Source organism: Diabrotica virgifera, chromosome 3 (genome assembly GCF_917563875.1).
Source record: "Diabrotica virgifera virgifera chromosome 3, PGI_DIABVI_V3a".
Taxonomy (NCBI): domain Eukaryota; kingdom Metazoa; phylum Arthropoda; class Insecta; order Coleoptera; family Chrysomelidae; genus Diabrotica; species Diabrotica virgifera.
In genome coordinates, this window is record NC_065445.1 from 27,910,647 (window position 1) to 27,936,997 (window position 26,351).

The window sequence follows — 26,351 nt, forward strand, 5'->3', positions numbered from 1 at the left end:
GACTATGTTAAAGGCTACTCATCAAAGCTCTCTCCGTTCTCCAGCTTCAAAACTATCAGCATACCAGCACCAATTCTCCAACAAGCCGGGCCTCTTTTGACACGTACTCGATTCAAACAAAACTCCAAAAATTCTCTGCTCTCCTTCTCACAATAATACAGAATCAAAGAGGTATTTCGTCTCAATTTGATCTGTCTCTCGTTCCACTTTTCAACACTATTCTCCACTATCAAACAGCCACTGGTATCTGCTAACTATCTATCCACTAAAACGTCGAACCGGTCCTCAGCGATGCCAAAAACATAATGACTTCCCCTTCAAACTCTCTTAATCATTCAAACTACTTTTCCCCTTCCACGTTGCCAAGAATCTGAAACATCGACTTTTCCATTCGACAAACAAAACAGTCACCCTCAAAACCATTCCGACCATCCTAATTACCTTCTGAGAACTATACAACATTTACTCGTGTTGAAACAAAGATACTAAAATTCCACTTTCTCCTAAAACCACTTTTCTAGAAATTGATAATTACCTCTACCCTAAACAATCTTTTTCCATTTTAAATCAAAATACATCGTTATTTTCACTTTAATTATTCACAAAAGTCTTTAATGGTTCATCGGAAAGCTCATTAAAAAAAGAAATCCACTTACATCCAAACTAAATTCTAATAAATATTTACAGATCAATATACAGGGTGTATCAAATTTATGTGCCCGCGTTATTAAAAAAAAATTAATTTAATTTTTATTTTGCCTTTGATTGATAAAACTGAAAACACAATATTATGTAACACATAACATTATATTAACATTATAACCTATCGAGTATTTGCTTCTGATTAAAAAAACCGAAAAATGGTTTTTGGAACAACCGCTTTTTTTGACCAGTTATAACCGCCAGGTTAAACCGTAAGTAAAAAACCGGTATAACCGAAAACCGGTTTTTTGTTCAACAACCGCCATCCCTACCTTGGTTGTTACAAATACAGTTCGCTGGAATAAGTTTTACCCCCCTTATTAACTTATTTATTTTTAGCACATAAGAAAAACGCTCGGATAGGTCGATTTTTAAAATAATCATAGTATATTATAGCGTAAATGTTTCGAACTTTACGCGATCCCTCTTCTTCAGGTGACAGGCACAACTTTGATTTTTTTAAATAGGAAAGTAAGTACATCATGTGACACCTCATTTAAAGGCTTTTTTCTACAACCGTGTTAAAAATGCAATTTTTAGAACTCCATACGTGCGTTAAAAATGCTACTTTAAGGCAGGGCCGGTTTTAGGGTTCTGAGCGCCCCTGGCAAAATAAAATTTGGCGCCCCTTCATATAAGAATATACAAATTTACTGCAAATATAAAAAAATAGGAAAAAATCAAAATTTTACCATAAAGAACTATGTAAAAATATATTTATTTAAAAAATAGTAGGATAGTTATTACTTACAACTTATCCAACATAGGGCATAGCATAGCGAGCACATTTTAAGTTCAAGCGACGAAGAAGCGAGGTAAAAGATAAATGCACATTATCAACAACCAGTAAAAAATGTGTATAAATAACTATTTAGATGGAAAATAAGCCACAATTAAATTGAAAAAAATAATTTTATTATCGTTTCGACGCCCAAATCGGGTGTCGTTGTCAAAATACTACTAAAATAAACAAAAATGTTGTTGCTTAGTAAAAAATTCGTCTAATAATTTATTTAATCTGACTCATTTATATCATTTAGTGTGTATAAATCTTCTACAAGACCAAAAAACATGTTGATTGTGCGCAAGATATAGCTGCATCCCCAATAACTAAATTGAGGGAGTGGCATCCACTTAGCATAAAATAACATGCGGATATTCTTTGCAAACGCGAGCTTGTACATCTTTATTTTTTCTCTTCCTTTTAGAGCCGTTGTGATATCCTTGGCCTTACAATCATCTATGCAAATTCAAATAAAATCATTCATTATTTTTTTTTATTATCTCATGAGCTTTTTATTATCTCTATGACTCGATACCTATAGAACCAAGCTATGGTTTTAGGTATCGAGTTACTAGGACAAACAATATGCTGCATACTAAAATTAAACCCGGTACTGTGGGATAAGAACATCAGTATAAAAACAAAAAGAAGAATATAATATAACACCATGACAAAAAGTATTCTGAATAATGGGTGTGAAAATTGAATAAAAAATACGAAAACCAAATGCAAAATAAGAGCAACAGAGATCGAATACCTAAGTAGAAGCTGTAGAAGGGATAGAATAAATAACATAGAGATTAAGAAAATAATGGTAATGAATTCAAGGGATAATAGACAACATAGAACAAAAGAGATTAACCTCAACCTGGTACGGACATGGCAGAAGAGCAGACCAAAATCGTTGATAAACAGAATAACAGATTGGAGCCCGATAGGAAGAAGGAAGAGAGACAGACCCCGAAAATCTTTTAGAGATAAAATGGACGAAGCAATATTAGAAAAGAAACCTGCAGGACTGGAAAAACAGAAAGAACTGAAAATAACGGTCAAGTGAAATAATACAGAAAAAACTATGGAAATCCAGGGTGGTCAAGAAAAAACAGGATGTTTCTAAATAAATGCAACAAACTTTAAAGGGTAATTCTATATGAAAAAATAATGACAGTTTGCTCTATAAGCGTATGTCAGCAAATACTTCGTTTCCGAGATATGGGGTGTTGACATTTTTCTTACAAACTGACGATTTCTTTATTGTTCTAAAACCGGTTCAGATATGCAAATGAAATTTGATGTGTTTTAAGAGGTAATTATTGCGCATTTTTTGACATAAAATTAATAATTTTATATCTACTGTTGAAATGGTGTGAATTTTTTTAAAGAAAAACATAGTACGCCACTGAGATATTTCAAATAACAAATCATTTTGGAATTACTCGTTCAATTTATGATATATACAAAAATCTATTATTCCTTTTTTTCATACGTCGTTCGTGCCGTTTTTATGCAAAAAGTGAAACATCTTAACGCGTACAAAGTATTCGAAATAAATTTCTATATATTCATATTATGAAAAAGAACTTGTCAATTCTAATTCATATAGATATACCTGGTTTGTTTTTTTTTATTTCAAATTACACACCCACGGACACACGACAATGTTGATAAAGCAAAGTTTACAGAACAGGAAGACAAAACTATCTAACCATTGAGGCTATAATGACAAGTAGCAGTATAATAATATCACTGACTATTCATAAATTTGTTGATACTTCGTAAATCTGATCTTCGTGTATTTTAAGTATGTATGTATAACATTGTAATACCATAAAAGTGATAGGTATTACCTGACAAAAATGACCTTTAAAAGCCATAACAGTTTTTAGGTTGCATTATTTTTATTAGAGAATTTTTGTGAGCTAGAAATAGTTTTCTTATTGTTACAATTATTTAATATTAATTGTCTTAGGAGTAATCTTAGCCCAAAGATAATCTATAAAGTCCAAAAAAATAGTGAATGTAAAAAATATTATATTTTTTTTTTTTGTTTAGCTAATGCCTCGACAACTAATGGCCATTGGCATGGTAGGTACGGTAATTTTGAACAGTTAGGTACCTAGTGTCATGTGTAAGTAGTGTGGGTGTTGAGTAAGTGGCTTGTTACTTTGCAATGTCGACGTCATTGTCTTTGCAAAGAGACGCTAATTGTATCCGAACATCTGCGGTCCCTCCGGTGAGAACCGATCCCACGAGGACAGAAACTATATTCATTTATTAATTTATAATAAATGAAAAATTTCCGACCCTGGTGAGATTCGAACCCACAACCTTTCGGATTTTTTCGATCCAAAGGCAGGCGCTCTTACCACTGAGCCACGGAGGGGGGTAAATATTATATTTATATATCAGCGTCTCTCAAAATTTGGCGCCCCCAAATTCTGGCGCCCCGGGCGGTCGCCCGGCTCGCCCGCCCCTTTATCCGGCGCTGCTTTAAGGCACTAGTGCTTTAAAATTTTTATGGCACTGCAATTCGTATTGATCGTATAGGCAATTTTGATGTAATGTCAAAAAAATATAAAAATGGAATGTCAGTCAACTTCAAGTAATAGCTATTTGTATAACAAGGGAGGAAGGTGCTACTTTTCCTCCCGAGAATGAAGTTTACTGCCCGACGCGAAGCGGAGGGCAGTAATCATTCAAGGGAGGAAAAGGCACTTTACTCCCATGTTATACATATGGTTTTTCCACCTTCCTCAAATAACAAGTCATATTTTCATTTTTACTTAATTTATTTATGTAACTAGCCAACAAAATGTATTAGAACGAAAACTAACAAGTAGGTATAATATAACTGTCAACTGTCAAATATAAGTCAAATTATTAATGTAAACATTGTTAAATCAAAATAACAATTTACTGTTTTTTACCATTCTACAAAATACAGGGTGTTTTATAAATAAACGTTCAAATGTATAGATACTTACGTAATAGAAAATAGATATTGTACAGGGCGTCAATAAGTTATATTTCATGAATGAAATTTCATGACGTCACTTTTACTTTTCCTCCCTAGGGAGGAAAAATATTTTCCTCCCTAGGGAGGAAAAGTACAACTTTGCTCCCTACAATCAGGTCCGGAAAAGTATACTTTCGGTAGAGGTAGGTGGAAAAAGTTTTTGTAGATATTGTCCTGTAATTACGTTTGTAGAAAAAATATTGCATGATATGCGTGTTAAAAAGTGCATTTTTAAGGCACTCATGTGAATTGCAGAACTCGCTGTCGCTCATTCTGCAAACTTTCACATGCGTGCCTTAAACGTGTACTTTTAACACTTATATCATAAATAACTATTGAAATACTGATTACAAAAATTTATAGTATTTTAAGCCTTTCTGAGAGCATATGCGCAAAAATTTCGCTCGAATTATTTTTAAATGCGTTCATTTTTTTCGAATACTGAGAAAACCTTAAGTATTTTTAAAAAATTTAAACGCAGAAAGAAATATTACTGTATTATCCATGGTCGAAAGTCCTTGAGAACTTCTATAATATTTATTTTAATAAGTCACAGGGGTGAAAAAAAATAGTCTGATTTTTAATTTTAAATATATATTACAAAAGAAACTTTTTGTTCATTATAAGGGACTTTCTGCCCTCGGGAATAATGTAGTCTTCTATTTTGCGTTTAAATATTTTAAAAATACCTATTAGTTATCTCAGGATTCGAAAAAAAATAAATGCGTTTAAAAAGAACTCGACCGAAATTTTGCGCCTACGCTCTCAAAAAGGATTAAAGTATTAAACATTTTTGTACTGTTTGAATTTATGCGACGATTGACGATCCACTGTTTTAAAGATTGGTTGAACAGATGTTGCCAGTTGTATGGTCCTCACTATGTGTATCGTAAGTTATTCAACAGGGCATAGAATATACATGGTTAGAAAATATACGCCAAAGTCAGCGCCTCTATGCGGAAAATCTCTGAACTAAAAATTGATGTGGACCATACAAAGTGAGGTCCCACTTTTTTTTGTAAAAAAACAGTGTTTGCTATCAGTACATGTCTACGAAAAAGTCTTACATTGATTGACTAAGTGAGGTCCGTATACTGGACCTCACTTTGTACAGGACCTCACTTCAACCGCAGTTTCTTTTGATATGTGGCTCACTTCATACGCTGGGAGTAAATATATATATATATATATATATATATATATATATATATATATATATATATATATATATATATATATATATATGTTTAAAAACATGAGATGTAGATCCTTGAAACACACTCAGTGATCAAAAGATCCAAGGTTAATGGTTTGACGACCACTCGTACATATATATATATATATATATATATATATATATATTTCATGTTATTTCAATTCTAACGGAGTTTATCTGTAAGTATACCGTATTCTCCGGCTAACCCGGATTTTCGATAACCCGGATCGGCCGCGGTCCCGATTAATCCGAGTTATCGAGGTTCCACTGTATTTAGAATTTTTTTTGTCATTTTTTTTTAATTAAATTAATAGTGTAAATCTTCTTCTTTCATAAACTATCCAAAGTATTACTGTAACTTCATCATTTTATGACTTGGAGTGTTGCAAAAAAAATTAATTTGGGATAAACAAATTAAATAACTTTTAAGCTATTTGACCAATTGCTTTGAAATTTAGGGTATGATTTAAGCACCAGAAGTCTCAGCATTCCATGTAATAAGAAGGTTCTAGGTTCTAAGGTAATTTTTACATAAGTTATGAATATTTATAAAAACTCAAAATTTATGATTTATTTTGCAATTTTCTAAGCAATAATAAGGATAGACATATTCCGCGAACGCCATATTGAAATTTTTTTATACGATTTATGAGTTTCTTACTCTCAAATTTGTTTAAAATGCTTAACTTTTTGGTAATAGACAAAAAAAGCGAAAATTTACCTTTTTTGATCTTCATTTGTTTATAACTATGTATATCATCAAAATCGGCTGCAGGAAACATATAAGTTATTATTATAGATGTCCATACTACTCAAAAAAACTTGGTTTCGGCCTGGAGGGGCTTGTGTCACCAACAGGATATTTTTTTTCCTTATTTCTCTGAACTAATAAAGATTGCCTAATATAAATAGAACTGTTTCCTAAAAGAAAGGTTTTCCAAAGGAATTATTATGATTTGGGGGTGCACATCATCAGCGGTTCTAGGAAGATATGAGGTGGTGGAAGGCATAACTACAGCAAAGTACCAAGAAATTTTGAAAAATAATATTGTAACAAGTGCTCACAATCTCTACCCTGACTTATATTTCATGACCTTCGAACAGTCCAGATCTTAATGTTATTGAGATGTTGTGGCAGAATATGAAACAGAAAGTAAGTATGTAATGATCCCCACAGAGCCATCTCTGATTTAAGAAAAAACTAGGTGAATTATAGAAAAGTTCCGATCCCGATTTCTGTCAATTCTTAGTAAGAACAATGTTAAAATTTTCGCGGTTGTAAAGGCATGTGGCAATGTAACCCCATATTAAAATAATAATTTCTTGACTCATTCAAACATTTATTTGCCATGATATTATGCAAGATTTTCGTTTATTTTTCTTCCAACACTGCAATTCAGTGCAAGTTTATAAAAACCAAGTCATTTCAATATTTTATTATTAATGATAGACTAATCTATTGTTGATCTCATTCTTTAATTCAATAAGAAAGGTTGTGGAGATGAATGTTTCTAATAAATTTTTGTTTGTCCAACCTTTAATTATTGTAAGTCTCGTAATTACAATGGAATATGAAATAAAAGCAAAAAAGATTTAAAAAACTGCTATTTTTAACCCTTTTCTTGGCAATTTAACAAAATATAACATTTTCATTTTGGGTCTTAGGTGAGTTCTTGGTGATTTGTGGTGCATTTTGTTAGTGACTTTTTGTACTAATAATATAAAGCTTCAATACTAGCAATAGTTGGCTTATATCTTTATTATTACTGATTTCTGATAACTGATAACATCTGTCTATGCTGCGATAACAGGTTGTATTTTTGAGAAGGTTTTAATTATTTATAAGAAATGCTTAGTTTTTTTTATTTCATTTTGGTGATTGTTTTATATTGTGCAATTATCCTATAAGTACCTAAATAGATACTGTATGTTTTAGGTTTTCTTTTGTTTATTGAATTATAAAAAAAAAACCTCATAAAACATTTGTAACAAATTTGTCCCATTGTAAAATATATCTACAGTGAGTAAAGTTTTTTTTTCAAATGTAGACTTTTGATTTTTTTTATCTCTGCAATATTTTTATGCAATTCTATTTGTTTAGAAGAATAAACAAAATTATTTCTGTGTCCTAAACCAGGGGCTGATCAGAAGATGAGGATGAGTAATGATTCTGAAGTTCTACCTCAACTACCTGATATTGAATTGGCTGGCAAAAATTATTATTATTGCTCCAACCGATAACTTTGAGGTAATTGATGATTTTAATTTTGGTGAAATAATAACTGCTTAAAATCCAGAGGAAGTTGAAGAACTTTTTGCTACACAATTCTTATCCAATCCGTCCTCTTTTACTTCACATACAACAAGTGTTTCAGATCAACTGTCCACATCACAAAGACAATCATAACTTGGCAATGTGACACATTTGTGCATTTGTAACAAATTCAAATTTGGTAAGATCTGAAGTAATAATTGAATCAAATCGTAAACAAGACATGGAAATAAATGAGAGGATTGGATGAACAGGAAATTCATTTAACACTATGAAAACAACATTTTTGGGGAATAAAGAGATACTGGAGAAAGTAAAAAGGACAGTCGTTAGATCAGTAGTTAGACCAACAATTATGTATAGCAGAGAGCCATGGACATTGACGGGGAGACAAAAAACTAGAGTCACTGCTATGGAACTGAGGTTCCTGAAGAAAATAGCCAACAGAAAGAGGACAGACAAAATACGAAACGAGACAAAACCTAAAACTAGAACCACTTAATGAAAAAATAGATGGTTGGGGCATGTGTATAGAATGTTGACCGCAGGGTTGGCAGGTTTAAACCAACATGGTTAAAACCTTGGTTTAAACCAAGGTATAAACCAACTGGTTTTTTTAGGAAAAAAACCAAACTGGTTTAAACCAACTGGCTTTTATAAGAAAAAACCAAACTGGAGTTTGTATTTCAAGTTTTTAATACATCTGCCGCAAATGAACAAACTAAAGATAAATAAATTCTATTTTTGTATTTTCGAACTTGTATTTTCTGATTTTGTATTTTGAACATTATTACGTTTAAAGATATTTTTTTGTTATATAATGTTTTTGTGTATGCAAATAAAAATAAAAGTTGTCTTTATAATTTTTCATTGTTTATTACTATTATGTTATAAAATAATTTATTCATTTTTGAAGTATTTAGACTTATAATACTTTGTATCAAATAAACCTGGTTTTTTTGGTTTTTTGAAAAAACCTTGGTTTTTGCCAACCCTGGTTGACCGAGAGACAAACAAAACAAGTGTTTGAAACGAGAGTGCAGGGGAAAAACAAAATAGGTCTGGATCCCGCATATGAAAAAAAGTTGATTAATAGCAAGCTGAAAATGTATTAATAGCTTAAGGGTGTCTAGTCGGATAAACTTTGATATATGGGAACAGTGGAACAGGGGCAGTTTTAATTGTGGAACAGCTTAAAAATTTGGAACGGACAGACCATGAAAACGGCAAATTTATTTTGTCCGACAGAATAGACATAAACTCTCCGAACAGAGATTAAACTCTCATGCAAAAATCAGACTGCCATTTACCACCTGTCATAATTCCTGTTATTTGACATATTCTACATGTTCCAATCATTAAAACGCCCATTTGGTGATAAATAGCAGTCTGATTTTTGTATGAGAGTTTAATCTCTGTTAGGAGAGTTTAAGTCTAATCTGTCGGACAAAATACATGTGCCGTTTTAGTAATCTGACTGTTCCAAATTTTTAGCCTGTTCCACAATTAAAACTTCTCCTGTTCCAGTGTTCCCATACATCAAAGTTTGTCCGACTAGACACCCTTAAGCTATCAACAAATTTTCAGCTTGCTATTAATCAACTTTTTTTTCATACGTGGGATCCAGACTTAAAAGAGGAATACCAAGAATTATGTGGGTAAATAAAAACAGGAAAGAAGTTGAGAAGAAAGAATTGACATTGGAAAGTGCAAGAAACCTAACACAAGATCGGAAAGCATGGAGACTATAATGCCAAACTCAACTCCACCAGCCTTACACCTGAAGGTAGAAAGGCTTAGGACTAAATAATTAAATAATTTGGTATTTACTTAGCCATAAATTAAAAGTGAAATATTTATTTCATACATTTTTAAATGGGCCGGACTAACTCAGGCAGTGGGATGTCTGACCTTCATGCAAGTAGGCTGGGGTTCGAATCCCAGCGTTATCAAAAACAGCTAGACATTTTTAAGAATGTCTATACTATAGGCCCCAGGTCGACTCAGCCTGAATATTTTTGTTTGCCAAGAAAAGAGTTCAAAGGGTATATTATGTAAAAGACATTCCTTTTATATTTATGCCTAATAATAAAATGTTTACTCACCTCTTCTGGAGCAAGAGGTTCAATACCAATATTATTAGCACCAATATAAATTACATTGTCCGTCCTAAAGTCTCTAGTTTTAAATATCCTATAAAACAACACAGTAAACACTACAGTCACAGACGAAATTAAAAGATATTTTAACACAGTTTTTAAATTCCTTCTCATTCTGACGATCACAGATATTTCCACATACGCATATTAACATTACTCTCCAGTATCAGCCTCGTTGGATTATCAACTCATTGCTGATAAGATTAGATTTAAATCTGTACCTCCTCAGCCTCAGTAAATATACTTTGAAAAAGCGCGTCTAACCTAACTTCAACATTCTCGAGAAGTGAACTTCTTAGTTACAAGTAGTTTACCTCGAGACGTTAACAAACTAATAAAAGAATAGGAACTATAACATTCACCTTTATGGAAGGTAAAAATTTTGCATAATATTGTTTATAAATAATTGTAATTAGTTTGAAGTTGCACAATAACAAACTGACAAAGTGTTTGCAATGTTGCCAGCCTTCAAGCAAGCTTTTTCCCTCAACTTAACTTGCCTTCAAAATTCACACTTTTATGAAAAATTCCCTCCCGTTCACAAAGTTGGTTTTATAACAGAAAACCTGTTATAAGGATGTGTGTATTTTCAAAACAATATCTATTAAAGAAAAGAATGTGTGTGTACTTTGTACGCACGTAAGAAGTTATACTTCTACTACATATTATGTGATTTTTAAGATAATACCAAAAATTTAAAAAAATAAAAGAATAAAACGCACACAAACACATTGAAAAATGCCACAAAGAAAAAATGATTTCTGAACGATAATTGTTGGCAAAAATTTTAAATACGCATTTTCTGGAAAAAAAATTACATAACAAATATATACTTACAATAATAAAATGCATGCAAACATAAAAGCTTGCATCGGGAATCGAACCCGTGAATTTCGCGGCGCTTTGATTCGTAATCGATGCCTAGACTCACTCGTCCAATTCCACATTATGTATTTGTCATGTGGAAAAATAGGGTAACTGAAAGTTTTACTGTTTGACAGTTGTTTTAAATATAATTAAATTATGTAGTTTAAATTTTGTGGAAGAAAATATTAAAATATAACAAAACAGTAAGAAAACAATATATTAGATGAAGATTGGTAGAACTTTTGTTGGTAATCAAATTAAGTATGTAAATCAAATAGATTGTTTAATGAGCAATTTAATGTGGAATTGTATATCAAGCAAACTATTTAATGCGGAAAATGAAATGTATTCACTCTTTAACAGTTCATGGACATTTCGAGGTGAAAATGATGACGACAACATCAAGAAAAAAATTGATATATTGCGCGAGTTTTATAAGGAAGACATCAGTGAAAAATTGATAGATCAAATTTTTCATTTGAGAGCGATATACAATGATAATATTGGTGAATCTCAACTTTCTCCAATAGATTTACTTAATAAAATTAAACATCTCAAATTGGAATCATTATTTCCTAACGGTCGTTATTGCGTTAAAAATATTTTGCCCATTACCGGTGACAGTCGCAGAAGTGGAAAGATCCTTTAGTTGTCTTTCTCCCCTAGATGCTATGAGATCTACAATGAAACAGGATCGGTCAACTGGCCTAGCAACTTTTTGCACTAAGAACGATTTGTTAAAATCACGTTATTTTTCGAACATTATAGATATCTTTGCCAATCAGAAAATTAGAAAAGCACCTGTATTATACATATAATCAAAATTTAATAAAATTTATATTTGAAATATTCCGGATTAATTATTATTGATCATTTGATTTTTATAAAAAAAAAAAACAATTTTTTCGCTCTTCACGTCTTGCCGGGGTCCGCTCATCCCTCTCGCGGCGGTCCTGAACCAGACAGACAAACATATCGAATTAATAAGAGCACGGAAATAACAAAAACAATAAAAATTCGAAAGTTACAATATTTCGGCCATGCAATGGTATAATCTTCTATACACCTCATAACACAGGGCAAGTTAGCCGGAAGAAGCGGCCTAGGCCGAAGAAGAACATCATGGCTCCGAAATCTCCGAGAGTGGTATCAATAGACCACCGCTAATCTGTTTAGAGCTGAAGTTATTATTGCCAATATGATCGCCAACGTTAGATAATCGGACAGGGTGCCTAATGACAGAAGAAAAGGCAGACAAAGACTCATACAGGATTACGATGATAAAGAAGAAATGCAGCGATAAATACTCACTATGAACTACATAAATATACTCGGTACAGTTTATATTGTAATTTTGTAAGCTAGGTACTTCGGAGCACACGCATTGCATTTAAATTTTCACCCCTTGTATGCGATTACGTTTTTCTTGATTTGATATATCTGTAATCATTGAAAATATTGTACAATATTTATTATCTACTACACTACTAGAGAGACGACGTATGTTTAATTTTTTTTAATAATCTTTTGAATCTTTTTTTTTTAATATTTTACAATTTGAACTGGAGTAAAAATTTGAGTTATTATTGTATTCCTTTTCACTTTTTGTTAAAAATTCCCGTAAAAAGGGAAATTTCCATCCGTTTGGCAACACTGGTTTGTTAACTGTCATATGTGTCAATGAATAGTTGGTTTTCTAACCAGTGGCGCATTTACAAAAATATTCAAAATTATATTTTTATTTTATGAAATGACAAACCTCTAATCTCTCCAGCGTCTTTTGGAGTTGTTCATATTGATGGGCATTTATAGTTGCATTTCTTCTTTTGGCATCATAATTCTGGATCGGTATTTGCCCGGTGGCTGGCTATGTCCTTCCATTCAGATCTCTCTTGCGCCCTTCTCCTTCATTATATTCATGGTTTTCAGGTCATCTTTGATTGTTTCCTCTTTATTTTCGGTTGAGGCATGTACGGATACAATTGAGATATTGTACCATTTTCCTGTCAGTCTAATATAAGTGACATTCATTCATTACTTTGGTGTGAAGTAGTGCGCATGTTGTAATGTCGAAAAATAAATGTACATAATAATTGTAGTTATAAATTATGTTTTAGTATAAATCAGTAAATGTAATAAATTAAATTAAGACAAATAAATTAAGCGTTTTAAATTAATAAATATAAAAGGAAGAAACTAAGTTAAACATCTCAGATCACTTGTATTCAAAACATAATTTATCAGGAATCATTATTTATAACACAAATTTATGTATAAAATTCTTTATTGTATAACATTAAAATAAGTATTTATGTCTTTACATAATCTTTTACGGCTGTCTCTATTAAACTCTTAATAAGTGGAGTCCTTTCTTTTGATTCCGTAATGCATTGTTGAAGTTCTTCTTGCGTTAATGCACTGCCTCCTGGTTTATGAACACAGCACAACTCCTCATCTTTAAACACGATAGTTAAAATACCAGAACACAAACTTTCTTCTTCTAATGTAGGATCTTTCAAAATTACTTTGCTAAAAAATGTGCATTTTAAATCAGCCATTTTACTAAATTTTTATTTCAACGTCCGTATAGATTTAACTCTTTCAGGGGCAGAAATGCTGATGAAAATTTTACCTTATTTAGACGGATTAGAGAAAATCAATGTAAATGCGGTGCGAAATATGTAGCACTGCCCATTTCAGTGAATTTTTGAAGTAATACTTCTTTAGGCGCGATAGGGAAAGATTTTTTATTATTCTGCGCGCATGCGCACAGAGAGAGTGTATTATTCGTTGCTAAATCTTTTAAGTTATGTATGTATCAGTCCAAAAAAGGAGTGGAAAACGTATATTAGTGTTTTTAGTAAATATATTTATTATAATTTTTGTGTCTTTGGACTTGTCTTCCTCGGGAGTAAGATAATACGTATTATTAAAACATATTTATATTTAATACTTCACTTCGTGTATTTGTTACCGTGATTTGTTATAATGTCCGAGAAACCGTATAAACAATGCCTTCGTAGCGTCATTGCTACAGCATTCGACTAGAGATAGAGAGGTCCCGGGTTCAAATGCGGACAATTGCTGTCTTTTTTTTTTAATTTTTGGATTTTTGAAAAGTGGTAAATATTAAAATTAGTTTAATAAAATAAAAATAAACTGTTTAAAGTATTTTATTTCGTTGAAATCATATAACAGAAGTATAACTTCATATGTGGGTACAAAGTACACACACATTCTTTTTTTTTTGTGGTAAATTTTGAGTACCGTCGCCCCCGAAAGAGTTAAAAGATGTAGAGGAGAAAGGAGAGTATAATAAATATGCAAAATATTTTCCTGGAGAACATGGGAATACAATCGTGGAAGAGGAAGACTGAAGAAAGGAATTTCCAAGATTCTATAAGTTAAAATTTACCTTAATCATAGTTACTTACTCATCAAATACTGCAAAAGTGGTAGATACTGGGGTATTGTATATTTCGATGTGTTTTCTTTCTTCTAAGTTTACTTGTATGTTGTCTAAAGCTGGATCATAATCAATAAATGGTAGTGTTACTGAAAAAATATGGTCATGTTTAAATCAGAATTATAGTACAAAATTTCTATTCTATTACCATATTTTCTTTTTTAGTAAGTAATAATACATTCGACTTCAAAAGACAATATCAGATGCCCAAGAAGTGAACATATACAGGGTGTTTCATTAATAATTGTCCATATAACAACTGGAGAAACCTTAGCACAAAATACGAAGATTTAACCTAAAACACTTAAATAAAATGTGGTTCCTTACTGAGTTACAGGGTGTTTTATCTAAAAATTTAAAAACTATTTTTGCTCAGCATTTTAAAACTATTCGACATATCATTTTCATACTTGGCAGAAAGTGCAACTGCTATACACCCTACTAAATTATGATACACAAACGTTTCTAGCTACTACCAGAGGCGTACGACAGGGGATAGTGAATGGTTGACCCTTCTCAAATTCTACGCCACTGGAGGAATTACTATTTTAGTGCCATTTTTATATTCTCCAATACTTTCTACGTAAATAATATACTCTTCATTGGTAACGATAAAGTCATTAGTTTTCGAGATATTTCAAGTTAAATATGAAACGGCACAGTCATTTTGATTAATTTATGATACAGTACGTAAATCGTTTTGCTGTACATAGGGAATATACATTGAGATCAGTGTGGCAACTGCGCTAACCTGTGTTAGTTGAAAGTTCTGTTCGAGTACGAGTTTCTGGTGCAATAGAGCTGTTAGAACGAATAGAACCAGTGCCGGTTTATGCACTGGGCGCTTGGGGCGGGGGCCCGTAGGGACCCGTTCATTTTATTAATAAAAAAGTAAACTACGCTGAATAATCTACATATTTTTCAAAATAGAAAAAACGACGACGAAATTCCTGCGATTTCGAAATGGTCTGATTTTAAGACTGATAACTTTATAAAAACTACGAACTTTTAAACCAAAGAGTGATTTCTTAGAAAATTGTAAAAAAATGTGTCAAGATGAAGACAAAGCTTATTATAGAAGATAAAGTTAAAGCAACTTTTATAGAGGAAAACTCAATGGAGGCAAAGAAAAGAGAGATTGGCTAATATACGACGCAAGTGCTAAATCTGTTTATTGTTACCCGTGCAAATTATTTTCAATTGAAAAAATAGTTTAACTGATTTTGGATGGACCCACTGGTGACATTTGAATAGTTTGCTCAAATCTCATATGAAGAAAATAAATTTTATCTGAACTTTATGTTTATATTAATAATAAGATCATCAATAATTTAAGTTACAGACGCTGCCTTGAAAGAGCAAGTAGAGAGCGGAGCTAACTATTGGATAAACGTCCTAAGAAGAGTTGTTGTCACTGCTAAATTACTTGCTTCTCAAGGACTAGCTTTCCGTTGATCAAATGACGATTTAACGAGTCGTCGTAAAGGAAATTATATACTAGGCTAAATTTTACTACTTCTCAGCTGAGCATTTACAATGGAATGCGAATAAATGAAAGGGTTCAGTTAGCTATTTGTCTCACCAAATTTGCAATGAGTTCTTGGAGGTAATAAAATCAAAACTCGTAGAAACTTTTGACGCTGTAAATGCTTTAGTTAAAAACTAGGGATCCATCAAACCTATTTTTTTCCAGTTAAGCAATAACAGAGACGAAAAATTAGCAATTAAAAATGAAGCCAAGACATTGCAGAATAAAATAGATACCTTTGAGACAGCTCCATTAACAATGCTTTGGACAAAAACTCTGGAACGAATTAATGCAACAAGCAAAACATGAACATGAAGAACCTGTGGACTTGTGTCAATTGGAGTAGAATTAATGACACCTATTTTGAGATTTGTTGGAGACGTAAGAAATATGATAAGCAAGCCAAAAATATTTTTTACGAAGACGACGGTATCTCAAACATATCCTCTGTTCTCAAAGAACAAAGATGGGAAAAACATTTTTCGATGAAGCAGGTGAAAGTGAAACAATTAAAGGGACAAGAAAGATTTGGAATTGAAGTATGTATTTAATGTAATAGCCAGTATAATAACTCAAGATCTTTTCAACAGAATTAAATGCTATAAAGATGTTACATCAGCTGTTAGATGTTTTTCTACGCTAGATAAAGAAGCAGTCAATTAATATTTTATGTGTGAAATATAAAAAAGATGTTGATGAAACCAAAGAGAACTTGCATAATGAAATTACTTTCTATAATATTATGCCAAAAGTTAAATAAACATTTATAAAATTTGGTGTCATCCAGGATGTAATGATTGTAATGTCAACAATTCCCAATATTTCACGATACCAACTTCTAATTCATCAGGCAAGCGGTTTTTTTCGGCTCTAAAAAGAATAAAAATACATTTAATGCCAAATTAGGCTCAAGAAAATCTAGACGCATATCACTATTGTATTATAGAAAATGAAGACCTGGAGCAACTGAATTGTGATAGTAATATATGACAGATTGCTAATGCCTAGTCAAGAAAAAACGATCTAATTTTTGTCATAAGTATGTATTTTTTAAAATATTTTTTTTGTTCGTCATGTGTTGTTTTGTGTAAGTTTCTGTTTTTTATATGTATTTTTGGAATATTTTTTACGTTTCCTATTCTTGTTGTTTGGTTTAAAAAAAAGTATGGATTTTACAATAAATACATGTGTTTTCTTGTTAAAAATCTGACAACGAATAGCAATTAAGGGAGCCCCTAAATATTCAGCGCCCAGGGCCCGAAGTTAGGTTAAACCGGCACTGAATAGAACGAGTGATTTTGAATGCAAGGCAATCCGTAAATAAATCAAAAACAAAGATTATGACTAATGAATTAATCATTTTACTTTAGTTTTTAAAATATCTTTTATTTAAAAATTAATCTCTAAATTAAACAGACACAGTTTTCCCATTAGGTCAAAAATAGTTCTACTACAATGTCATGTTTTGACGTTTATTTGTGTCACCCGAAAGTAATTATCAATTTTGAGGTTAATGTCCCTTAATGCTTAACTATATATTGTCGTTGAGAGAGCCAAGTTGCCACATTTATCTAATTTAATACAATGTATGTATTTATGTATCTAAATATATACAATGTATGTTCCCTATGTCCAGCTGAACGATTTACGCACTGTATAAGTCGTATGATAACAATTTAAAAATTATTTGTAGCCAGTACTTTAAAACTGTTTGGCGTATCCTTATCATACTTGGCAGAAAGTGTAGGTACTGTACACCCTACTAAATTAAGATAAATAAACGTTTCTAGCTACTACCAGAGGCGTACGACAGGGGATAGTGGCTGGTTGACCCTTCCCAAATTCTACGCCACTGACGAAATTGCTATTTTAGTGTAATTTTTTGATTTTCCAATACTTTTACGTAAATAATATACTCGTCATTCGTAACGATAAAATGATTAGTTTTCGAGATATTTGAAATTAAAAATGAAGGTGACACACTACATTAATCAAAATAACCGTGTCATTTCATTTTTAACTTCAAATATCTCGAAAACTAATGACTTTATCGTTACGAATGAAGAGGATATTATTTTCATAGAAAATATTGGAGAATCCAAAAATTAAACTAAAATAGCAATTCCGCCAGTGGCGTAGAATTTGGAAAGGGTCAACCATTCACTTTCCCCCGTCGTACGCCTCTGGTAACAGCCAGTAACGTTTTTTTAACATAATTTACTAGTTTGTACAGTGCCCATACTTCCTGCCAAGTATGAAAAGGATACGTCGAATAGTTTTAAAATTCTGAGCAAAAATAGTTTTTACATGTTTAGATAAAACACCCTGTAACTCAGTAAGGAACCACATTTTATTTAAGTGTTTTAGGTCAAATCTTCGTATTTTGTGCTAAGGTTTCTCCAGTTACTATATGGACAATTATTAATGAAACACCCTGTATAACATATAAGATATAACATGGTATTGAATCATACAGTTTCAAATAGAACAACAGAGTATATTTTGTATCAGCAACAGCGCTATGGAATGTAGAAGAATTACAAGTTGTATTTATTAATTGCTTTAAGGGTTGTCATGCAGTTAACAATGAAGTTCCTGAGTAAAACAAATTCAACCATATCTATACTTACTACTTTTAATTGCTCCTAAGAAACTAACTAGGCATGTATCAACTACTGATCCATCAAAATCTAGACAAACAAAATCTACATAAAGACACCAAGCCAGCTTATCATTACATATACATAAATCTTTCAAGTTGATACATTTGGAATTGTCTATGATCTCTGCTATGAGTTGTGTAAGAACTTGAGCCTGGTCGCTGGGTGGTCCAGGCCTAAATTTTGAGGAACATAGAGGAGTCAATTCTAAATTTGGAACCAGGAATCCTTTATCTGGTGCATCTGCTTTAGGTTTACAGAGTTCCTAAAAAAGTATTGTCAAGGTATAAATTAAAATATTAATACTATTGTTTCTAGACATAACTAATGTCAAAACGTTTCTCAGGGTGAATACTGACTCAGATCACTATCTTGTAGGGACAAAATTGCAGCAGAAAATCGCGACACTGCCAAAAGGAACAAATACAGTCAAATTAAAAAATGGATTGAAGGATTTAAAAACCCAACAAAGAAACAAGGATATCAAAATTCTCTCCAAGTAAAACTCAATGGAATCAGAGAGGAAGATACTGCTGGGGACTGTGGTAAAGCCAAAAGAGAAAGAAATGCAGAATGGTAAGATGATGAATGCAAAACTGAAGTAGAAGAAGTACAAGAAATCCTAGAGCATAATATTGTTCTGAAGCTATTTCCTTGTGACATTTTTGTAATCAACTATTCTAAATGGAAAATAAGCCACAATTTAACTAAAAAAATGATTTTATTGTTTTTGTTAAGGAATTGTAAGTTAATGCATGCCTAAATTGATATTCATAAAATCAAGGGTCCAGTACCTAATATTTGAGCATATAATCAAAAACTAATTACTTAAAATAAACCACGAACAAAAAACTTGTCGAGAATAGATTAAGAGGATCGGTACGTATTTTCGGCTGCAATGCTATTCAAATGGGGATTCATTTTTTTCGAATCCTGAGAAAACTAATTAGTATTTTTGAAAAATTTAAACGCAGAATGAAAGATTACGTCATTAGCCAGGGCCGAAAGTCCCTGAGAACTTCTATAATGCTTATTTTAATAAGCTACAGGGGTGAAAAACTAAGAGAAAATTTAGTGTGATTTTTAATTTCAAATATATCATTCAAAATAAACTTTTTATTTATTCTAAGGGACTTTCGGCCCTCGGTAATAATTTAGTCTTTCATTCTGCGTTTAAATTTTTCAAAAATATTTATTGGTTTTTTCAGGATTCGAAAAAAATGAACACAATGCCGTGGTAATATTTTCCAAATCTATCTTTGTCTTACAACGCACTCAGCCGAATATAATATTGTCAGCATATATTGTCAGTCAGACACTGACAATCAGTGAAAATTTTAAATATTTGACATTGCATCGGGAATATGTTGAGTTATTGATTAAATATTATTGATATAGTGTATTTGATAAATAATTAATTGATTTAAGACGTGAACTTAATAAAAAGTTATTTATTGTGTATTATTTGTGGAAGATCCAAGCAGAGAATACATCAGGATAATATATTCTGTGATCCAAGTATTTTGTTGTTAAAGATGTTCAAAATTGTAAGCGTTCCATAACAATATATTATGAAAAAATCACTTTAACACTTTTCCTCTTTTCTGGATTAAGTATTAGTCTTTGTTGTAAAAATAAATTATTACAATCAATGAATACATAGTTAGTGAAAAAATTATCACATTTATTAACTGAATTAATAATTTGCAATTATAAAAATAACAGTTATCCAAGAACATTCAAAACCCATCTCTTTAAATTAATGATGATATTTTCAAGTAGAATGACATTCTATAGTTTATTTTTTAACCAGGAGGAGTAAACAAAAAAGACAGATTCACACCCAAGAAAGTGACTAGAATAATAACCAAATACATCTTCTTTTTTGGTTGATCTAGTCCGTTCTCAACAGTAATCCATAAATATTATATTAAATTAATACGTCGCTAAAGAGTTCCAAAAACAACTGCTTTTTATATAAAAGGAGACTAACAAGCTAAAAATTAAAGGAATAACACAGAAAACACAACAATCGCTGATATAACTTAATTAACCTATGAAATGTCACTAGTTTCAAAATTTGATAAATGTCATTAGTGTCAAAATTTTATAACAGTGGAGTAAACTTGCTTGCTGTTGGACCAATTACAAACAAGCAATACAGCGCGGTAAATTTGAATCACTCCTCTTGGTTAAAAAACAAACCATAGTAATGTTTACATATTCATACCAGTGTGAATTTTACTACACGTAATTTGCCGTGTAAAGACAGAAAAAGTAGGGATACATGTAAAATATTTGCGAATTATGTACCTATAGCCTTAAGACCAATCATTTAGCAAAATTAAACATAAAAGTCAGGGACGGCTTTGGAAAATCTAATCAGGTGGAAGATAAATTAAATTGAAGTTGGTAGGTAGTGTTTTCTCTGAACTGTCGAGGTGGAAGGCACTGCCTGACGCCAACTTTAAATAAAATAAGGTTACAGGTATAATCCCACTCGAATGAACAATAAAAGGAGCAAACCGGAGCATGATAATTCGTTTGACGAAGAGTAAGCATTTAAGAAAAGTAAGTCATCAATAAGAACACCACCCCAAAAAGACAACAAAGAAAAACAAGAAATGGATAAAATAAAGAAAATATTAGCAGAACTGAAGCAGGAGATTAAAACAGAAATATATAACTTAAAAACAGAAATGAAGGAAGAAAATAAGGAGACGAGAAGTGATATAAAAGAACTAAAAAAAGAGATAAAACAAAATAATGAAGAAATACATAATATAAAACTAGAAATCCAAAAAATGAAAAATGAATGGACTAAGACAAGACTTGATAGAAGAAAATGAATTGATTAAAAAAGAAAATAAAAAGATAACAGAAGATATAAAAGAACTCCAACGAACAATAGAAATAATGGATAAAGACAAAAGGAAAAATAATTTAATAATTAGTGGGTTAGAGGCCAGACAAGGATCAGAAAACAAGGAAATTACGAATACACTGGACAATGAAAATAAAAGTATAGACTTGATTAGTGCTAAGATTAGGTTTAGGAATTCAAATGTTAAACATAATAATAGAAATGGTGGTGGAAATATTGGTAGTATAGGTAGTATACAGGGTGATCAACTTCTGTGACAAAGTCCAATATATCTGTTATTATACAATATACGAAAAAAAGTTGTTAATAAAAGTTATAGACACCTTTAATGTACACATTTTAAAATTAGTGAGAAATATACAGGGTCCTCCCTAACACGGTGCCAAACCAAAGTTATGTTTTTTTAAATGGAACACCCTGTATTTTATTCAAAATCTGGTTTCTCTAAATCTTTCTGATTAAAAAGATATAACACTTGTCTATGGTTGTACTGAGTGTTTCAAAGTTACGAGCACTTTTATTAAAAAATTATACTGATTTGATCGTCCTGTATGTTTCTAACGGTGTACCTAATATAAACTTATTTTTTTAATGCTTTTGACTGTCAATATTAAAGTAGTTTTGCAACAATGTACAATTTTTTTATAACTACACAAATTGTATAGATGGTAAGTCAAAATGTAAATACAAGATTTTCTTGATAATTTTAAATGGAACATCCTGTATTTTATATTATTATCGAAAAGTTCTATCACTATACTTACATATCTTTTAAATATTCCCTATACCTAAATTTATTAGTTTTCGAGATATTTTAGTTTTATTGTTGATAACAACATGTATTACTTACCTAGTTATTAATAACAATACTTTAATTTATTAAAATTTATTAAAAAACTAAATTAAATAAAAAAAAATGTTCAACGTACTTCTTATGTTATAAAAGGAGTTCAAAATGACCTCCCATAATGTCTACACAAGCCTGGAGACGAGTTTCGAAAGACCTACTGATGTTTGTAAGCATTTGTTGTGTGACACTTTGAAAGGCATTTTGAATCTATATTTTCATATCGTCAACTATTGTTGGAGGTGTCCTATACACTATGTCTTTAATATAATTCCAAAAAAAGAAGTCAACTTCGTTTAATTCTGGTGACCTGGGTGGCCAGTGAACTGGCCCATCTCTTCCTATCCATCTTTCAGGAAATAGTTCATCGAGTTCACCGTTGACAAGTGCGTTGTGGTGATCAGGGGCTCCGTCGTGAAGGTACCACATAATATGTTGGCGGATGTTTAATGGTACATTTTCAAGTAGAATAGGTAAATGATTCACTAGAAAATTTAAATAAACATCACCATTTACCGATTCCTCAAAGAAAAAGGACCTATAACGCAATTGCCTATGATTCCACCCCAAACATTTAAGGATCATCTCATTTGACTATGTGTCTGAGCACAGTACGGATTGGTTATGGAATAATAATGAAAATTGTGTCTGCACAACTTAGGATATTCGAGAGAAAGATACTGAGAAAAGTATACAGCTTGGTGCAAGAGAAAGACGGCACCTAGAGAATCAGAAGAAACTACAAAATTAATTAATTATGAAGGGTACAATATTGTAAGATTTGTTAAAAGTCAAAGATTGTCGTAGCTGAGACATGTCTAGAGATAAGAAAATACTTTCTTTCTTTCTCCCCTTTCTTATACCATTTCAGGTGGCGGATTTGGGTTTAGTTTAGCTACATATTCACCCATCTCTTCCATTATTTTCTGTCTTATGCTATTAGTTTCATTTCTTCTAGCGTTTTTTGTTTAATTTTTCCTGCTTCTACTATTTGCTGTATCCATTTTTTCCTTGGTCTGCCTTTTTTCTTTTTTGTAATATTCCTTGTTTCTTGAATTTTCCTTGATAGTCTACTAGGTTTCATTCTCATCAGATGTCCATACCAGTTTAATTGTCTCTTTATTATTTTATTCATTATTGGTTCCTGTTTAGTTATCCCTCTTATTACCTCATTTCTTATTCTATCCCATTTGGTCTTTCCGGCTATAGCCCTAGGTAGATGTCTCATCTCAATTGCATTTATCCTACTATTATGCTTATTCTGTAAAGTCCAATTTTTGCTTGTATACAGTATCGTCGGTATCACAATCGTATTATATATTTATATAATTTTTGTTTCATGGGACAATTCTTTTTTCCTCAGAACTGGCGCTAGTGCGTAGTACAGTTTGTTTGATTTTTTAGTTCTGTTTGTTATTTCGAGGTCTATTTTCCCATCATTGGTAATTATACTTCCAAGATAATCATATGCAATAACTATTTCCAGTTGAGTATTTTTGCATTTTATATTTACTTCATTTTCTTCCTTTTCGCTGATGACCATTATTTTACTTTTCTCGATGTTTATTTCCATTTTTAATTTCTCTATTTCTTCTGTCCATATGTTTATAAGTTTTTGCATTTTTGTCACGGAATCTGCTATAAGGACTATGTCATCCGCATACAATAAGGCTTCTGTCTTTATTGGCTGTAATCATTGGTATCCTATTGTTGTCTGTATTTGGTTCGTTCTTTCTCCAGTATTTCTAGTCAATTCATTCATGACTATTATGAATAGTAGCGGACTAAGACTGTCTCCTTGTTTGATACCTCTTTCCCAATTGAATTCTTCAGATCTTTCTCCTGCTATCTGTACACATCCTTTTACTCCTCTATATATACTTTAAATTATTTTTATCAGTGTAATTGGTACTTTCATGTTCTGCAAGCATTTCCATATAATTTTTGTTTCTATAGAGTCGAATGCTGCCCTTAGATCTATGAATGCTAGAATGAGCTTTCCCCCCAAATCAATACTTCTTTCTATTATTTTCTAATGATGTAAATGTTATCGTTTGTCTGTCTTTCTGGTCTAAACGCTGCTTGTTCTTCTCCCAGTTCTTTTTCTACCTCTTGACTTAGCCTCTTCTCTACTATTTTCGTGTATATTTTAAAACATAGATGATAAACATATTGCTCTATAATTTTCGCAGTTGACGTGTTCTCTCTTTTTGTATATTGGCACTATAAGGTTACTTTGCCAGTCTTTTGGGATTTGCTGCTTTTCCCATGCCTCTGTATATTTTCAACAACCAGTTTATCCCTTCTTCTCCCATGTACTTGACCATTTCAGTGTCTATGGTATCATCCCCTCCAGCTTTACCTATTTTTACGTTTGATTAAGTACGTTTGATTACGTCTGTATTAAGTACTTCTTCTCTACTTATTTGCTCTAATTCTTTGTTCTTGTTATCTTGATATGTTTCATTTCTATCATCTATTGTTTCATTTCTAAATTTGTTTTCATAGTATTCTTTCCATACTTTAGCTATCTGTTCTGTATTTGTTTGGATTTGGTTTGTTGTATCCCTTACTTCGGTTATTTCTTTATGTTTTCCTTTCTTCATATGTCTGATTGTTGTCCAGAAGCTTCTATTGTTTGTTACATAAGAAAATACAAAAACAACAAATAAAATTTTAAAATGGAAGCTGATAGGGACACGAAAAAACAGAAGACCTAGAACGACAAGGTTGGATGACATGGAAGACGACCTGAAAACTGAATAGAAGGCAAACACTCATCCACTATACACGGTTACAATGCCAAAAGAAGGATACGCTTATGCCAGAAGGATAGGATTACACTTACAGCTTTAATACCACAAACTACAGTAGTATTGCCGACTTTAGCAATAGCTGATCCATCTGCTGTATCTATTGTTCCGACGTTGAGTAGAATGGGTCTAAATTTATTAAATTCTCTACCGTCTGGGCGAATCTCGTGTGCTAAATAGTCTCTGTAGTATTTTACAGGATGTAGGGACCTAGAAGAGATATTATACACTGTTTAATATTTTTAATCAAATACCAAAAACAGTATTACTTACTTGTATTGTTGAGCCATTGTAGGTCTTTAATTAATATTTACAGAATTCAATTTATGAGGAATATCGAACTCTATTTTCCTTGCTTTACTCAACTACAAACATGAAAAAGTTCTTTTCTTACACGAATTCACTTGGATTCACGTGTAATTTGTTTATATTTATCTAACCTCTTTTTTATTTGACACAGTTGACGTTCAGCGAGAGCACTTTTACATTTTCTGTATTCATCCACGTAGTGGTCACGAGGTCACGTTTACTCGATTCTAGATTCTGACCCACTACTTTGCGCCGTGTAATTTGGGTTGCCTACTGCGAACTTTTTACATGTCATCTTAAATAAATAGTTATTTATGAAACAGTTCGTGAAGTACTTATGCTTTTTGCGAACGCACGCGATTTTTAGAGCACGAGCGACAACGGAGCGAGTGCTATACATTGCGTAAGTTCGCAAAAAGTACTTCACGCACAGTTTCATACAATATTTTATCTACGATAAACAAATAAAAAAATTGTAACTCTTCGTTACTGGAATTCATTTATATTCCACAATTTTTAGAACTTTGACATTTAAAAATCCTAACTACTTTCAAACCACAAAACTATCAAAAATTTTGTTATAAGTCATTGCTCATATTGTCATCACCATGACAACGCGAAAATTAAGGATATTTGATTATATTAAAGTGTGCCAAATAACCCATTGAAAGTGCGCGAAAAAGTAAATCCCATTTAAAATACATTGTTACTTCACGCACACTTTAAACCCTTCACGCACTGCTATCTATAATGACAGTTTTCACACTTATACATAATATGACATACTATGAAAAAAAAAGAATAGTATAGACATAGTAGAGTAGATAA

The 26,351-nt window shown here is 31.7% G+C and overlaps 2 protein-coding genes across 2 annotated transcripts in view; both read right to left on the bottom strand.

The window, feature by feature from the left end:
- Positions 1–10,540, bottom strand: part of LOC114340315 (N-acetylgalactosaminyltransferase 6) — a 119,956-nt gene extending 109,416 nt beyond the window's left edge. The window contains exon 1 of the mRNA XM_050647833.1: positions 10,096–10,540. Within this exon, the coding sequence (XP_050503790.1) occupies positions 10,096–10,263 (168 nt within the window). The 5' untranslated portion in view covers positions 10,264–10,540. The remainder of the gene's footprint in view (positions 1–10,095) is intronic.
- A 2,742-nt stretch (positions 10,541–13,282) lies between these two features.
- On the bottom strand, positions 13,283–25,685 carry LOC114340325 (exosome complex component RRP43). Its single transcript, XM_028291069.2, has 5 exons — positions 25,488–25,685; positions 25,250–25,424; positions 18,641–18,935; positions 14,451–14,571; positions 13,283–13,545 (listed from the first exon to the last, which is right to left on the bottom strand). The coding sequence occupies exons 1-5, from the start codon at positions 25,502–25,504 to the stop codon at positions 13,326–13,328; spliced, it is 828 nt and encodes a 275-aa protein (XP_028146870.1). The 5' UTR covers positions 25,505–25,685; the 3' UTR covers positions 13,283–13,325.
- Between the last annotated feature and the right edge of the window lie 666 nt (positions 25,686–26,351).

Bases quoted from the DNA above. Each gene is read 5' to 3' on its own strand.
- LOC114340325 (XM_028291069.2), bottom strand. The intron at 18,936-25,249 runs GTAAGTGTAATC...ATACTTTTTTAG, and splicing joins TAGTTTGTGGTATTAAAGCT to GAACTCTGTAAACCTAAAGC. The intron at 14,572-18,640 runs GTAAGTATAGAT...ATATTTTTTCAG, and splicing joins CTTAGGAGCAATTAAAAGTA to TAACACTACCATTTATTGAT.